Genomic DNA, 18,395 nt, shown 5'->3' with positions numbered 1-18,395 from the left:
TACTGACTCTATCAGTGTGAGTATATACCCAGATACTGACTCTATCAGTGTGAGTATATACCCAGATACTGACTCTATCAGTGTGAGTATATACCCACATACTGACTCTATCAGTGTGAGTATATACCCACATACTGACTCTATCAGTGTGAGTATATACCCACATACTGACTCTATCAGTGTCAGTATATACCCAGATACTGACTCTATCAATCTGCGTGTCTTTCATTGCTATCTCAAGCCACTCTATCTCTTCGATAATCTTCCAATGCTCCACAGGCAGTCTGTTCTACAGCCCCTTAAAATTTGGACGGAGGAAGTTGTCATCTTCCAAAGAAGTTCGATGGTATTCGACCAATCATGTCACATGTAAACAAAACAAAAGGCATGTGATTGGAGAAATTAGCGGATGTCCCGCCTAACATCCGTTTTGACCAACTTTCTCCTCTATGAAGTACAGACAGTACTAAGCACAAACACACACACACACGCAGCCGACCCATCTGCTCAACTTTGTCTCAGCCAATCCGGAGGCCCCAGAGAGCTGTCCAGCCAGTACAATTACTCCAGATCTGATTGGCTAGACCCGACTGACAGGCCAAAGCCCTGGGTGGCAGCTCTAAGCTGGCCCAGCTTAGACTGAGCTCTGTGATAACGCCTACCCACCCTCACTCCCCTATCACTACCTCTCAACTATAATATGGATTAGGAAAGCCTGCCTGCGTGTTTGTGTGTGTGTGTGTGTGTGTGTGTGTGTGTGTGTGCGTGTGCATGCGTGTGTGTGTCTGTGTATGTCTCTGTGTGTGTGTGTGTGTGTGTGTGTGTTGGGAGTGTGTGGGTGGGGAGGTGGGGGGTGGTGGTATCTGTGTGTATGTTTTGGGAAAGGTTGAATGGTAGAAAGGAGTGGCTATGGTCAGAGGAGAGCGGGGGAAGGAGGCTGTTATGTAAGGGTCTTAACCCTGGACGTGACCTGTCTGCGGGATTCAGGGCGTGGCAGTCGCAGCGTAAAGGAGAGGGTAATACCAGGAGAAAGTCCAAAGATTATTGCTCCCACTCACTAGTGAAAGCTTTCACATTGATGGTAGCTGCGCTCTAAAGTGAATCTTAATTTGTTGTCCGGGTCAGATGGAAAACACGGTTGTGAATCGGAGCCGCTCGACGATGATGAATGGGGTCTGTGTTTGTGGGGTCACACTCATGACAAGACAACTCCCACACATGACAACGCACAGTAGGGTCTTCTGGGCTGTCAAAACAAAGGCAGGCCAACCAAAACACACACACACACACACACACACACACACACACACACACACACACACACACACACACACACACACACACACACACACACACACACACACACACACACACACACACAGACACACACACGCCTTCAGATGGGCATGTCCTTTTGGCTAAACCTCAGCAATCAGCATGGATGATTTTGAGTTTAAACAACAACAAAAACCGGCTAGAGAAAGAGTAATACTGCGGAGACTCAGGCAAACACGCACACGCACACGCACACGCACACGCACACGCACACGCACACACGCACGCACGCACACACACGCACACACACACACACACACACGCACACACACACACACACACACACACAGAGGGGAGCCTAGGACAGGCTTGTAATAAGATGATCGTGAAAGAATGGAAAATAAAAATTGGAAAATAGTGGCTGCATCATTAAAGAACCATCAATTAACACACCAGATTACCGATCGAAGAACAGAATGGCGGCCCTGCTGACAGTCAGAGGCTCTGTGAGGAACACTATGTCATCAAATGGGACGGGGCAGAAAGAAAAGGGGGTCAGAAATGGAGGGAGAGCTACCTACACACACATGCAGAGATGTTTCCATCTTCCAGAGTGTGAGTACAGTGCTGGTGGTGTCAGCAGCCAAAAGCATATTCTCATGACTTCATGTGGTATCTGAGCCACTTGCTACTTGACATTCCACGCGCGGCACTCTCAGACAGGACAGAGACTATCCCTAGAAGGCCCTGCTGCAAATGGAGTGCTGCTGACGTCATCGCCGTCCACGCCGCCACACTGTCGTTTCTATTCTTATTCTATTGTTTTTCCATCTCGGCCTGTCCGGACATCTGGAACACCTGACCGGCATTCTCCAGACAGCCTCAGACATGAGGTAAGGAGGGAGGGAGAGATCCTAATGATGATGAAACAGACCAATAAAAGTAGGACCACTGAGGACATTATTACTCCTATGTATGTAACCGGCCCACAGCGCAGGCCATACTGCTAATATATGGTGGGAAACGCTGCAAGAGTGAACATGTGAGAAGGGTTGTGAACACCGAACGAGCAAATACGATTGAGGAGATCCAGATTTCATCTCTCAGTAGTAGTCAGTACCTTCTGTTCTTTCACATGTTTCCCTTCTAGCTGACATTTATAGGTCTAACATGACAGTAATACTTTCCATGGTAGTAATGCCTGAAAATAATCCATTCTCCATTACTGGTCCCTAGCAAAAGTTCATTCCCTCTATTACAACATTTGCTCGCAGATCATGCGTGAAGTTTTCCATATTGGAGATCCTGACATCCATCATGATTGAAGCAGAACTTGGCCAACGTGAAGTCTAGGCAGTGTATTGTCATATAAAACTAATTACATGGTGCACACATTCCTGGAACGCCAAAAACATTCAAAGCATCTCACCAACCCTGTGGGATTGTGCTGGCTGGAGGTTTTCGGGAGGAGGAGGAGGAGGAGGAGGAGGAGGAGGAGGAGGAGGAGGGGGGAGAAAAACGGCCTGTTTCGTGAATTTTGGAATTCAAATGACATTGCAATTACCAGTGGAATAGGGAGGACAAGCAGGGGCAACTGGTGCATTGCTTGATTCGGTTGGGGCGTAGTAAAAAAAAAAAAAAGTCCTCTGGCAGGGCACGACGTAGCTGGAACAGGCCAAGTATCGACAGCAGAGCCTTGCTTATTCAGGACTCAGACATCCAAATTGACCAGTCTACTGAACGGTCATCACCAGCAAAACAAATATGCAGATGCTTCCAGGGTGCTGCTGTGTAGGAATTTCCTCGTTGATACGTGCAACATGGCTTTCACTGTAAAGGCTTTGCAGAGTTTCAATGCATGATCGGCCTTAACTCTCCAGGGCCCGCAGGGTAACTGAGGTTATACTGTGTTGCCGTTACCCAGAGCCGGATCAGAGCGCGGCAAAGCAGACCATCATCTTCCACCAAAACCCAGAGGCTGAGCAAAGGTTCCTCTATACCGTCCTTCCCCTCCGACTCCCCTCACTGATCCCTCTCCACACTCCTGCTGCTGCCAAACCCACAGAACCAAGGGGGAAAGGGGGGAAAACAGAGCGTTGCCCATTTTCTAACAGTCACATACTTGCCTGCACGCCAGCAACCGTGACCCTGGGGAATTGAGAGTAAAAACATTTTTTTTTTTTTTTTTTTTTTTTTTACAAATATCGGACAAATAAACGTTCTTTGCGAGAAAAAGAAAACAAATAAAAAGTTATTTTGTTTTTCATTGGTGCATTTGGATTCAAATAGAGGTATAAGTTCAGTTATAGGTCAGTAAAAAGGTAGGTCAAGTTTCCCAATTAAACACTCAGCAGGCGCTACCAATTGTGGTGTACATGTTGGTCCTACAGACTAGAAGTTATTTACTAGATACAGTAGATGGTACTGCACTCAATCTCCCATATCATCCAACCCTGTCCTCCTTGTCCAGACCATCTAGCCTCGTCCTCCTTACCCTGGAAGGCATCACCGTGGCCAGAGATGAGGTACTTGAGCTCAAAGCTGTAGGAGCGCACGTTCTGGAGGGTTTCCCGTTTGACAGCCAACTGGTAGCTCTCCTCCATCTTCCGGGTGCAGCAGGACGGACCCTGGTGCTTACACACCAACAGGTCCACATCTGGGGAAGCAAAGAAGGACATGGCATCAGATTTCATAAGCTTCTTCAAACGACACCAGATTCAGTTCGATGGCAACACATGAAAAGAAAAAGAGAGTACAGAGGGATTGCAGTGGCGAGGGATCTTTATTAGCATGATTGAGATGAAAAACATAAAGACTAGAGGACAACACTCAAAATTGACTTTTGGGGCATCCGGGTAGTGCAGCGGTATAGCTTCCCTGCCTACCAACACGGGGGTTGCAGGTTCGAGCCCCCGCGTTACTTCCGGCTTGGTCGGGTGTCCATACAGGCATAATTAGCCGTGTCTGCGGGTGGGAAGATTAAGATGTATCCTGGTCGCTGCACTAGTGCCTCCTCTGGTCGGTCGGGGCGCCTGTTCAGGGGGGGGGGGGGAACTGGGTGGAATAGCATAATCCTCCCCAGTGACTCTCCCCAGATCAGCAGAGGCGGTGGAGCAACGACCGCAGGACAGCCTAGCAGGGGGAATTGGCAGAGTACAGTTGGGGAGAAAAGCGGAGCAGGGGAAATCAGAAAAAAAATACTTTAATTGTCACGTGACGAAAAACATTCCATCAACGAAAAGAATATAAAGATCTTTTTCCCCTGTGATATGGAGGTTACAAGAAGATCATATATTCAGTAGGACCAGGAATAATAGACCACCTATACTCAACGGGATAGGGAGGGATATATTACAAATTGATGGCCGTTGCATATACACCGTATATACTGCAAAGATTGTGTAGTACAATTGTGAGTGCAGTGCACATGAATAGAGTCGTGCACATAGATAGACTGGCCATAAATCCATAGGGAGACAGAGAGAGGCACCGTAGGAGGGTGAGAAAGTAGACCAACAAGAATCCATCCATGTTTCCCGCTATAAATACTGCCGCTGCTAAAAGTATAAATATCTTCGGCTCATATGTTGCACACATGTTGACAATGTATCGTTAAGACGTACACTGTATACAGTATACACACAAACAAAAACACACAAAGACACTTTTTACAATGCAGACATGCAAATACTCTCTCCGTTGCGCGCGTGCGTACACACACACACACAGACACACGCACACACACACGCACACACACACGCACACGCACACGCTTGTCCCTGTGAGTCACGGAGGGACTTTGAAATCACCTCCAGAACAGGACAGTCACTAGCCATAATAGTACAGCTCATAACAACGACATCACGACAATGATCTAACTCCAACTAATATGATCCAAAGCAGAGCTCAATCAGCCGCAAATTACATCAGCACGGTTCCCAAATAGAGTCCACCCTGTAACCCACTTCTCACTATCGTTACATATATAAACACACGTCATGACATCACCGAGACTGGCCACAATTAGCATGGGTTATTAAAACTGTCCTGTCTCTCTTTCACACACACACACACACACACACACACACACACACACACACACACACACACACACACACACACACACACACACACACACACACACAGGCGTTTCTTCGCACGCTTTCACATGCAGGGGGGGCGGGACCCTCCTTCTGAAAAGGGGGTCACCACTGCAGAAGTCTGATATGATAACTCATTTTAGAAGGGGGGGAGGGCTGGAAGGGGGTGACCGGAGGCAGGTGTTGTAACCAGAGCCTTAAGCGTGGCCTTAGGACAGACCGCAAGACCAGTGCCTCCCTGTCCAAATCCATCCATGAAACACAATAGGGTCGCATTCTCCATCGCTCTTTCCCTTTCTGCCCCTTCTGTCCCGTTTGCCTGGCAGATCCTACTGAGGCCTGGGTGTCTCTTAATTACCCACTCAGGCTCCATTTGTTCCCATCCCAGAGCCAGAGCAGTGAAGTCATGACTGGCTGTCCTGCCCATTGTAGCCATCGCCCATTATCTCTCTGTACTAGCCCACTCAGTCTGCTCCTATATGTCCTTTCTCTGGACTAGCCCACTCAGTCTGCTCCTATGTCCTTTCTCTGGACTAGCCCACTCAGTCTGTTCCTATATGTCCTTTCTCTGTACTAGCCCACTCAGTCTGCTCCTATGTCCTTTCTCTGGACTAGCCCACTCAGTCTGTTCCTATATGTTCTTTCTCTGGACTAGCCCACTCAGTCTGTTCCTATATGTCCTTTCTCTGTACTAGCCCACTCAGTCTGCTCCTATGTCCTTTCTCTGGACTAGCCCACTCAGTCTGTTCCTATATGTCCTTTCTCTGGACTAGCCCACTCAGTCTGCTCCTATACTATGTCCCTTCTTTGTACTAGCCCACTCAGTCTGTTCCTATATGTCCTTTCTCTGTACTAGCCCACTCAGTCTGCTCCTATGTTCTTTCTCTGGACTAGCCCACTCAGTCTGCTCCTATGTCCTTTCTCTGGACTAGCCCACTCAGTCTGTTCCTATATGTCCTTTCTCTGTATTAGCCCACTCAGTCTGCTCCTATGTCCTTTCTCTGGACTAGCCCACTCAGTCTGCTCCTATATGTCCTTTCTCTGTACTAGCCCACTCAGTCTGCTCCTATATGTCCTTTCTCTGTACTAGCCCACTCAGTCTGCTCCTATATGTCCTTTCTCTGGACTAGCCCACTTAGTCTGCTCCTATATGTCCTTTCTCTGTACTAGCCCACTCAGTCTGCTCCTATATGTCCTTTCTCTGTACTAGCCCACTCAGTCTGCTCCTATATGTCCTTTCTCTGGACTAGCCCACTTAGTCTGCTCCTATATGTCCTTTCTCTGGACTAGCCCACTTAGTCTGCTCCTATATGTCCTTTCTCTGGACTAGCCCACTTAGTCTGCTCCTATATGTCCTTTCTCTGGACTAGCCCACTTAGTCTGCTCCTATATGTCCTTTCTCTGGACTAGCCCACTCAGTCTGTTCCTATATGTCCTTTCTCTGGACTAGCCCACTCAGTCTGTTATGTCCTTTATCTGGACTAGCCCACTCAGTCTGTTCCTATATGTCCTTTCTCTGGACTAGCCCACTCAGTCTATTATGTCCTTTCTCTGGACTAGCCCACTCAGTCTGTTCCTATGTGTCCTTTCTCTGGACTAGCCCACTCAGTCTGTTATGTCCTTTATCTGGACTAGCCCACTCAGTCTGTTCCTATATGTCCTTTCTCTGGACTAGCCCACTCAGTCTGTTATGTCCTTTCTCTGGACTAGCCCACTCAGTCTGTTATGTCCTTTCTCTGGACTAGCCCACTCAGTCTGTTCCTATTCACATTATGTAGCCCCGCCCACTTGACCCATTGTGTCACGACGTCCTGTTCAAAATGCCGGCTGTTTTACCTGCTCAACCTAGTCTGACTCACCTGGTCAAACCTAGTTTGACTCACATATGAGTCAGACTAGGTTTATGAGTCACAGGAAGTGTAAACACAATCAGAACTTCCCGATTATGTTTACACTTCCTGTTAGTCTCTCAAGCCAGACTGTCTCTTCTACATATTGGTGAATATGTCATTTATTTTCTCCATGTTTTGTTCACTATCTATCTTACACTCAGCCACTCTGCCCTTGATTCAGTTCTGACACTGTTATCATGGAAAAGTGTGCAACTTTTGTTTTTGTTTTTTAATCAAAAACCAGTGCTGGAGGATTTAACAATTTAAGGCATGTGTCCATATTGCTTTTTTCTGAGTGCCTGCACCCTTTCCTCATTAAAAGCAATGGGAGGCTGTGGAGAAATAGGGCATTGTAATCATTAATGTTGGTTACTGTAAAGGCCGTATGGATAACAGACATGTATTGGAAATATCTCTGGTAAGCCTTTGCTTACTCCACAACACTGTAGCATCAAGTGCTAACCAGCTGATCACTAAGCTAGCAGTGTGAGGCAGCTGCTCAGATGACGTTGCCGCGATCCACATTTTATTTCTCCTCGCAAAAAGTGCTCAAGGCAGTGCTTTTTCCACATTAAAAAAGGCGCTATATGGACACACACCCTTAAATGCTTACATACCTTCCCACCCACGCTGTGTATATTTTACACGCCACAATATCACTTTTGCAAAGTGGTCTTTAAAATTATTATTTTATGACTGGGAAGAAGAAAATGAGGTTCCCAGTGGGAACCTCATTTTCTTTCAAGATACAAAAGCATGGAAATTCACAGGTCTAAACATCCCAAATCAACAATGACTCTAAAACCAATAGATCAGGAGAACATGTCGACCACACGGTAACATCATCCAAATCGTCAAATATTGTTTTTCAATAAAGCGTGACATATGAATCCTTTTCTGTGATATAGATGTTCCCAGTTCCCACTTCACTATATTTGATATAGCTGTCCCGTCTCTCCTTCTGTCCCTGACCCTGTTCTCTAGATTGGCTGTCTCTTTCTCGCCTCTGTGTGTTATCTCTGATATGAAACTAATATCCGGGGACTCTCAGTGGAATCCAGCCTGGCCCCACCGTCCCTTGCGAGTAGCTGCATAAGAAAGTGATACTCAGAAAGACGTTGGCTGTTGAAGCCACCGCAGCCGTCAGGACAGCTTGACTGGGTCACCAATATTCCACAACACGGATTGGAATGCTCTGTGCCACAGTGGACAACACACTGAGCCTGTTGTTTTCATCTTTGAAGATGTTATACATAATTAAACAGACTGAGTTTCAGTGGTTCCTGTCTGAAGGTCAAATCAAAGTCATAAACTAATATAAGTATAGGGGGCTCAACAGTTTACAGACACAGATATCTATTTATTTGATAACAAATTAATATTTATATCAAATGAAAACTTTATAGGCTGGGATAGGGCTGGGTAATTAACCGAGAATGTATCGAAAACCGACATTTAGCACCTCTGACTTAATCTTGCTCATGTCAATTAATTGATGTTAATTTGGTTAATACTTTCCCCAATGTGTGCATTCATGAGCTGTCCCCTTAAAAAAAACACTACGTTGTGTTCAGTCTCGTGCCTCCGCTCGTTAGTGTGTACAAGCGTTCACTTAAAGTGAAGCTGTCAGCATGGAGGATGACACGAGTGAAAACGCCCACAAACATTCAAGTACACTACAGACTTTTATCAGAGACTTTTGTCAGTGGACAAAAAAAACGTGGAAAACAAATAATCCTTTATTAATTGTAATCAAGGTAAAAGTTTGAAAACATTGCCCAGCACTATAGGTTGGGAAAGCACTATGTATTTGAAACAGCGGAGTTCATGTTGTGTGTAAGGTCTAATCTATTTGCTGTGAAGTGATTGAATATAGACTCAAGGAGGCTGAGTGAGCAGACTAGGATTCATTCTAGAGGCTCTTCCCTAATTAGTGCCCAGTGTGATGCTAGGCCGTTCTGCCTGGCTAAACATTCACACACTTGGCTCTCCAGACTGGACGTCAGCTCTGGGTCCTAATGCCCCTAATCGTCCTCAGGTGACAAATACCTCTGGACTAATTTGCCGTATGAAAGCCAGGGGCTCTATTCAGGGGTCAAAACCCCTTCAGCTCCACCTCAGTGCTCTTCAGTGCACAAGTCCAAACTCTCACTTTGTGAAAGACTCCCTGCTAACTCACCTGCCACTTCTCTCAACAGTAGTAGAGAGGTGGACTGCTGAGTGCTGAGGAGCTAGTTATGTTTTAGCCACACTATCCAAATACACACACAACACACACACACACACAGCCAGCACGTGCACACGCACACACGCAGCTCACACCTAAATATGGAATGGAAATGTTGTTTTGATTTGAAAAGTGTTGATGACTGCGAGGCGTGCGGTTTCCTGATGCCTCTGTTTTGTTTTGATACTTCTCCGAGAACAGGAAGGACTTTGTTCGAGTAGTAGCCAATTAATGCCGTCGACTTGCTTCTCTTTAGATATTGCTCCACTTACCCTGCTCCTGCCTCAGGAAGCCCGTTTCCCCTTTGAAGCCGAACCCATCCACTGAACCTACAGGATATTTACTCTATCTTGATTTGCTGTGCTTGGGATGGACCGTGTTGAATGAAAACACATCTCAAAGGGTCTTTTGCCGCATACCTGCGCTTTTGGACGGCCTTGAATCGCGACTGGAATGTTTGGCTTCTCCAGATTCCCAAGCGGGAACTAGCCACACTAATTGGCACGGGGTCCAAAGCCATGCTAGAGAGGGCAGAGGTTGGAGAGAGGTGGTCTTAAAGAGAGGAGGGGGCACGAGGCTGCTGGAAGACCGATAGACGAGGACATAGTGAAGGGGCACTCCAAACGGCCAGAGGGTTCAGCAGCCACAGACTGGCACAGCCATGGTCCAGAGTCATGGTCCAGACAGCAATCTAACTCTGCTACCCTCCATGAATATCTGTTGACCGCTCCTCCTCACAAACCAGCTCCAGAACGCTGATTGAGATGGTTAGGCTGTATTATTTGAGAGATGATATACTTGGCAGTCTCATAACCTCGTAAAATTGCATCTGTCTCTACCAGAGTTAGCAAGCCAGCAGAAAGTAAGGCGGCGCACGATTAACTGAAACACAAGATAAGACTTAGACTGAAATCCAATAAGCAATCTTCTTGTGTTGACATAGTAGGTAGCTTCAGACTGGGACAACACTGGTAAGAGCGGAGTTATTGGGTGGATTGGAGAAAAGTGCATCCAAGAATCCAACAATCTGTAATGTGTTTTGTTAACTACTGAGGACTTTGTCAGACATGTTTTTATTACTATTCTTTAAGTGCGCTAATGTCCAAAAGTGAAAGTATAGCATACCCGGCCTGCATCTCCACTGTGGGACTCTTTCATGTGTTTTGTTACGTTCATGTGTTAAGTTGTACAAAACTCTACCACGCTACTACTGTATGTGGATTTTGTGGTTGTGAGAGATGGCCTAGAAAAGAGAACAGGGATGCTCTCAGAAAGCCTTGTGTCTGGAGTAGGAAGTGCACGCCATGCGCACAGTGTGCCGTCTCTGTGAGAAAGGCCAAGTTAAAAAGGGAACCAAAATAACTACAGCCAATCAAAGAGCATGTTGAGCTTTGAGAGGCTGCCAAAGCGTTTGATGCTGTAACTGGTTAAGGATGTGGCGACATGTGACAACACGCTGTGCTCCCATTCCCTTGCTATTAACACATGACCCCGCTTGCCTTTGTATTAAAACATATAAGATACTTTCTCACTCACTCTAAAATAGCTGTTAATGACTCATTAAATCACAGAATGGCCAGTAGAGTACAGTGTGGCACTAGTTGCATGGCATATCTGCTGTGTGTTACATCACTCTCTCCATCAGAGTGAGGCTGTTTAGTATGTCCTGTGTATGCAATCAGATCCTGAACTGATTAGCTATTCTCTCTCAGTTTTATCTGAGCTGTAAATATGCGTAATCATTTATCTGAAGGAACTGTCCAGAGAGCCTATACTATACTGTGTGTTACTGTGTTTATGAACAGCACGGCTCGCCGTCTGCCTGCTTTCCAGTTGATGCACTGTATCTCCAAAGGGCTACTTCAGCACCCACTCGTAATCTCAATATGGACTGTTTGGCTGGGTACCACAGAACCCAAGTGGTCACAAATAATCACAGGATAAGCAACTTCATGTCACTGATTATCTAAGTTGCCCTGATGCTGAATCTGGCAGTGGGATAAACCCACTCTTTATTAATTGTGGCCAAAAGAGCAGACATTAAGTGTCTGGAGAGAAAACGGTTTGAAATAATTACATTAAAATCATTATCGCTTTCTAGCAAGCACTTGCAACGAAGCCATCCACTTAAATTTGTTCCAAATGAGTTTTCATTGTTCACCCTGCTTTGTCAAATGGACTACATCTCAATAACATCAGCATTCAGCAATGTAAAAAAGACAAAATAAATCAAATAACTTATTACATAACATAATCCTACAGTAGGATAATCATAGCCACCAGTCATAGGTTGTCTGACCAACATGGGGATATCATGAGGCACCATCACTAGTTAGGCTACTTACTTTCACTAAATAATTGTTTAGATACCAGTTGATTAGAATGATAAAAGATAGCATTATTACATAAAGTATGTTGTAAAAGTGTTAATTCTTTACATTTAGAATCCCCATATCCAATTGGCCGGCTCATAAGTTCCACCCCTGCCACCCTCCTGGCACTTCGAGAGCGATCAGTTCACCACACATGAATGAAACACAGTACTGTATCCTAAAACAAACATCAGACTGTGAAAAGGCCTGAAGTTTTGCCACTTCAAATTTCAAGAGTTGCTTTAGTTGGCATTTGATCTGAGGACTGACGCAGAGTCGCATAATTGTGCACGTACACACACACATGCGCAAGCACACACGCACGTGCACACACACGCACACACGCACACACACACACACACACACACACACACACACACACACACGCACGCACACACACACACACTCTAACCCCCCTATTGGTCAGCGCTTTGAAGACAGATTGTGCCTGACCCAAAACAACCTCTCCTGGATGAGTCCAAATAAGAAAACAAGAGAATATATTACTGTTGAAGCTACAGCGATGTTTGATTAGCTGTGAGGGGAGGAGACGGCAGGAGATGTGGTGGAGAGTAGCGCCAAAATGCAGCTTACCACATCTTTTTAAATAAATGCAGCAATTTGTATCAAGATCATAAGCACTATTTTCCTGCTATCACATTACAGGGGGAAGAAAACATCTACAAGAAAGTGAAGTGAGTTGGAAAGAGCTCTGAGGCACACAGGTGGAAGTAGACTCTAACTGGATCACTACAGATATTCCCGCACGTCCTTCACAGCATCCGTGTGCTTGTGTTTGCTCGCTGTGTCAGGTAAAATGTGCACCGACAGCTGCGAGTGCAGGACCGGGACACTGTTATATGGCCCGGGCTCCGGCCTATTTGCTGCAGACTGTAAAAGCTTGTCACGCAGCTCCCACTCGGACGGCCGCTGACATGCTCGCAAAACCGCGGGCCTTCCGTTGTCTCTCGCGGAGCTTATCCCCTCCACCGCCGCCTGCGACGGAGTTGACATTGCTCAGTTGCTAGTGGCGACACCCCGCCAAACAAACATATCAAGTGGTTTTGGATGCACCTCTCGGTATGTTTCCCACTCAGCTATCTGGTGCTCGTCTCCCCGTTACGGCATGCAGACTCTCCGACATGGTGATACTTCAGACTGCTGCCAACCTGAGTATATGACAGCGACACAGCAAAGATGTTGGCCTGTGTCCACATACAGTAGCTACTTACGCGGCCCATATGCATCTGAATCTCTGTGCGACTGGAGGGAGATAAACGCCACGTCAAAGAATGAAAAGTTTAAAACATTTCCCACTGATGAGAGATTGTGCAAAAGAAGAAACATTGGGAAATACATTAAGGCCATGTTCACATTACACGCAAATCCGATTTGCTGATGAAGTCATTAATCATCATTATCTTGATTGGTTTCCCAAATCTGATTTGGGAGTGTGTCCGCACTGCTACAAATCAGATTTTCAAGTCGGATCTGTGTGTCCAGACCTAAACAGCCTATGTGCACGCGCCAAATAATAACAACACTTTTTGTCGCCTGGATATGACGTGTGTGTGTGTCGCGTTGCGAGTGACGTTCAAATCAGATTTGGTGGATCTGCGCGTCCGCACTGAAGACACATCAGTCGAAAGCACATTTGAAGCAGATTGGAAACTACCTCCATATGTGGTTTGGGACAAGTGACACAAATCAGACTTGGAGCGTCCAGACTCATAAAACCAATCTGGATAAAGTCATTAATAGGTCATTAAAGTTCACAAATCGGATTTGGCCTCCTAGTCTGAACATGGCCTAAGTGTCCTACAGTCCCTTAATAATAAGAACTAAAACATAAGATACTTAGCTGTAATGCGACAATACCCACTGAATAGTCCAATTTGTCAGGCTCAAAAGTCAATGAGATGAGTAGAAACGGCATAGCCAAAAAGCGAGCATGACATAATTAGCCCGAGTGATGAAAAGTGCTTCACTGCTTGCTTGCACAATAGCTTTCTAGCAAAAAAAAGTAGAATAGTTGAACTGAAGCCCAAACCAGCTCCAGAATGTCTTTCGCCTCCAAAACAGATTTGGAACCAATGTTTATCCCAACAAAATAACTTGTGCTCAGAGAGCAGGAGCAAAATCACAAAGCCGTAGCGTACCACAAACCCTACGGGGAGACCGTTTTCAAACATCACTCGAAACAAAAGGAGCAGGATAATTTGGGAGTCATAGTGCTTACAGTCTGTATAGGCCTGCTGTAATTAGGCTGCATAACAATCAACTGGTCTAAGTATGGCCGCTGAGCTCAACTACAATTGATGTAGGCTTAAGGGCTTGCCACCCATATATAAACACACATGGCTACCACAGTTGGCTATAAAGGTGGTGATTGACTTGATTGCAGATCAATCAGTCTTTCTTACTGTGAGTGAACTCTGTACAGAGACTGAACCATATGAGACCTCCCCTCTCGTGCTGGCTTCTTGTAGCCCCGAAACCCCCTGTCTCAGCAGCCTTCTGAGAGAGCTGGACGGCTTCGCTGCCAAAAGAAATTAGCAAAATAATTATTTCATCTCTGGTGGTATGGTAAGCAGCTGGTGGTTGGCACGCAAAATCACAAATGTACCTCAGAAGCATCAAAAAGGTCTGCTGGCCAGATCAGATGAGGCCTATCTGAAATCTTAAACACATGATATGTGTCACAACTAATGTACACATTTGCAAGAGGGAAACTATTAAGATCGGCGGATTCTACCAGTCTGGTGGAAGTGATGACTGGATGGAATAGACTGCAAGTTTGAAAGTAAAGATAATGAGACAACGTTCAATTGGATTCAACTTGAAATTTCTCATGTTGCTCGTAGGCTATGCCTTTACTATATTACAAAAAAGTAATATCCAATATCATAACTACAACATAAAACAGAATACCCACTTTCTCTCACTCACTCACTCACTCACTCACTCTCTCACTCACTCACTCACTCACTCACTCACTCACACACACACACACACACACACACACACACACACACACACACACACACACACACACAGCATGCTTAATTAGATGTCTCTTCCACTAACATGAGGACAGATAGCCTATCTGTTCATTCTCCATCTCTCAGCTCAACTTCTTGCTGCTGTCACTTGAGTCCTGCTTTAACTCAGCTCATCTCGGTGCGTGTGTAGGCTACTGAACCACGTGCGCTTTTGACAGGAGCACAGCCTATGTTGGGAGAGATGATCATTCATTAACCGCGGGGTTTTCTTAACTGCATTTGAAATAATATAGAAATAGGCCTAGACTATAACAGGTGATAGAGTTGCCATTTAAATGACCCATTATATTTTGTTAATGAGACCGTTGTAGTTGAAAGTCAATGACTTCTGTCTGTCTGCCGATCGATTGTTTTGCATCTAATACACGGACCGCATCGCGGTGCTATAATTGACAGCGCGCCTTCGCCAAAGCGCTCCCCGCCATGTGCCAAACCCACCCACTCGCTCACACTCACCTGTGCCAGGTGTCTCCGGTACGCGGTGCAGCGGGCCGATCTGCCGCAGCTGGAAAGCGGTCCTCACTTCATGACAGCTGTGCGCGTCCACGACGATCACATTCACCGCGAAGATGACCGCTGACAAAATCCACAAGGATCCGCAAGAGTTTACGCGTGGGCATATTCCTCGGGACATTGCGGCATCTCACTCCAGGTATCCCTGTGGATAGCCTGCCCTACTGTTAGCCGGACTGGAAACTGTGTGGTAGGTTTGGAAATAGACGACCCTGCAGTGCAATGAAGCGATGATAAGTTTAAACATCTGACAAACGTTTCCGTCGGATTTTCACATTATTGGATGGGATGAGTGTGAGCGCCTCACTGCAGAGGCTGGGGTCTTCTAGTGAGAGAGAGAGAGAGAGGGGGAGAGAGAGAGGGAGAGAGAGAGAGAGAGAGAGAGAGAGAGAGAGAGAGAGAGAGAGAGAGAGTGGTGTGGCTCAAGCCCGTCTGTCCCACCACACTCAACACTTTGCAGTGGTCGGCTGCCTGCACGCTGTTTCCAAAGCCTGCGCAGACTCTCCCCTCCCTTTCTGTTTACTTCAGCTAAGTGCCCCAACTACAAATCACTGTAATATTCCTATAGGGGACTTACAGTGTTTCTATGGTAACTAGTGAGTTTACAGTGACCTTACCGTGCTTTACAGTAAGCTCTATATTATTATGATTATTATTATGATGACGATGATGATGATTTAGATGATTATTATTAGGATATTATATTTTATGTTGCATAATTGTTTAACCTATTCTTAAAAAAGGATTTTGTCTGTATGGACAGCTGTGTCTACTTTGGGACAATGTATCTTTGTGTTAACCTACTTAGTTTTCAACACAAGAGACAAGACAGTTTATCATGCTGTGTTACAATAGTGTCATTACATGTTGTGTTACAAAATGAGAAACACAGATGTGTTCAATTTAAAAAGAGAAGCATCCTTTTAAAGAGATGTTTTGCAGAGTTTTGGTGATATTTATAAAGCCTAGGGCTATCCTCGTAAAGAAAATAGAGAGAGATAATTATGGGATTACAGCTCTTTGTTGTACGACTGGTGGTGCATTGGCTACTAGCATACACACTGATATTAAACAGAGAATGATCTCACAATGACTGCATTCATCATTCCACTTCCACCTACAAATGAGTGCTGCATGCTTAAACCATAATTTGTGGATTAGGTTTATCAAACTTTTTCTGAATGCTTTGTATCAGAGCCAGAAGCTCCATTTCTACTAACTCATGATGATAGCCTTTGTCAAAACTGAATGGAAATTATTTCAAAGAATCAAGAGAGACATCTCCACTATGGTTGTGATGCCTTATTAGTAGGCTAAGTAAATGTAGCTTATGGGTTAGATATTGATATGTTAAAGATAGACAATAGACATAGCCAATGGGCAAATATGCATTAGGTTAATGTCTAATGATATTATAAAGGCGTCAGGCGTGCATATTTGAAGTGAGAAGGAAAATGAGTGAACATCTTCACTGTGTTGGACATTTGGTTCACACTGCTGCCATCTTCTGGCGAAAATTATTAGTAGCATAATAAAAATCCTTTCTAAATGTGCATTACATTGCATAATACAAGTTTGTGCAAAAAAGGAATTAGCAAAACAGAGCAAGGGGAAAAAACATTTTGATAATCCCCCTCGTTTAATTTGCCAATGTTTCCACTTCAAAAATGTGCCTTTCAGCTCTTGCATGATGTTTTTTAAATGACATAGTTTCTAAGTTGTATTTGAGCGGCCCTAGCCTCTCTCTTCTTTAGCTCCATTTAAAACGAAGTGATGCCATTGCCACTCGCGACCCCTGTTCGCAGATAGCAGTGGTTCACAAAAGAAATCATCCTATCAGGTTTCATTTGATTATCAGGAGGCCTATAGGCTGAAGGCCATCGCGTGTGTGTCAAGGTAGGCCAGCGTTCATGTTTTTTTTTTTTTTTTTTTCTTGATTCATTCCAAATCATACAGTCAACAAGCATACATTAAACATCAATACAGAGTATGCCACTTCGATAGAAACAAAAAACAAAAAAAAACAAAAAAAACAAACAAACAGGGGTATCATGTTAGAATCAACTCAGGCATTAACAAAAATATTTAAATCTTTACAAATATTCACAGTTTTTAAGGCTTTACTGTTCTTGAGATCACATAAAGTTTTAATGTAATGTCCAAATTCAACTTTGAACTGTTGGATGTGCGGTTTCTTGGTAGCCCACTTGCACTTATGTAAATAGTATTTCCCATATAAAATAAAAAGGTTCAAAATAAATAATCTTTTACAATCAATATCACTCTTTTCATAATTAAATATAATGTCTCTTTTTTCTAAGTGAACAGTTGGACCAGTCAGCTCCTTGAAGAAACACTCTATCTCTATCCAAAATAATTTTGCACATAAACAATCAAAAAATAAATGACATATGGTCTCAATTTCAAGATTACAAAACACACATATTCCATCAATATCAATCCTGAACCTTGAAAGTAGGCCAGCGCTCATGTGTCGAGGTAAGATCCCTGCAGTTTTACGTCTTCTCGCTGTGTGTTTTTTCGGTGCGAGCCCGGCCCGCGATCGGCGCGCCACGGTGCGCCACCACCCGCACGGTCCCGCCGGTCCGAGCGCGGCTCCCCCGCTGCACGGGAAGCGTTCGATCTGCCAATCTGCCTTGACTCTTGGAATGATACGGCCCCCTCTCTCCCTCCCTGGAGCCCCCTCCCTCCCTCCCTGGAGCGGGGCTGTCACGATTGAGCTATTTATTCTTTAAAATAATCGCTGGAGTTGTGACAAATCAATGAATGAGGATAGGTGAAAGACAGCTTAAAACAGCCATAAAACAGCACTGAGCTCTTTTCCATCTATGATGACTAACTATTTAGAAGGATCCAAATTATTTCTAACATGTTATTATTGTTATTGCTCAATTCAATATAGTGGAGACATTATGCTTGTGAAGTGATGCTCT

At 44.9% G+C, this 18,395-nt stretch overlaps 1 protein-coding gene across 1 annotated transcript in view; it reads right to left on the bottom strand.

Annotated features, from left to right (window-relative positions):
- LOC310796826 (glypican-5-like) overlaps positions 1 to 15,619 on the bottom strand; it is a gene marked incomplete at its 3' end in the record, with an annotated part of 74,925 nt that extends 59,306 nt beyond the window's left edge. Inside the window, exons 1-2 of the mRNA XM_083659058.1 lie at positions 15,385 to 15,619; positions 3,770 to 3,931 (exon numbers count right to left, since the gene is read on the bottom strand). Of these exons, the coding sequence (XP_083515184.1) occupies positions 3,770 to 3,931; positions 15,385 to 15,562 (340 nt within the window). The 5' untranslated portion in view covers positions 15,563 to 15,619. The remainder of the gene's footprint in view (positions 1 to 3,769; positions 3,932 to 15,384) is intronic.
- Positions 15,620 to 18,395: the final 2,776 nt, after the last annotated feature.

The sequence above is a fragment of the Poromitra crassiceps genome, assembly GCF_964638095.1.
Source record: "Poromitra crassiceps genome assembly, chromosome: 23".
Taxonomy (NCBI): domain Eukaryota; kingdom Metazoa; phylum Chordata; class Actinopteri; order Beryciformes; family Melamphaidae; genus Poromitra; species Poromitra crassiceps.
Note: the sequence above shows the minus strand (reverse complement) of the source record. Positions and strands in the feature narration are given on the sequence as shown.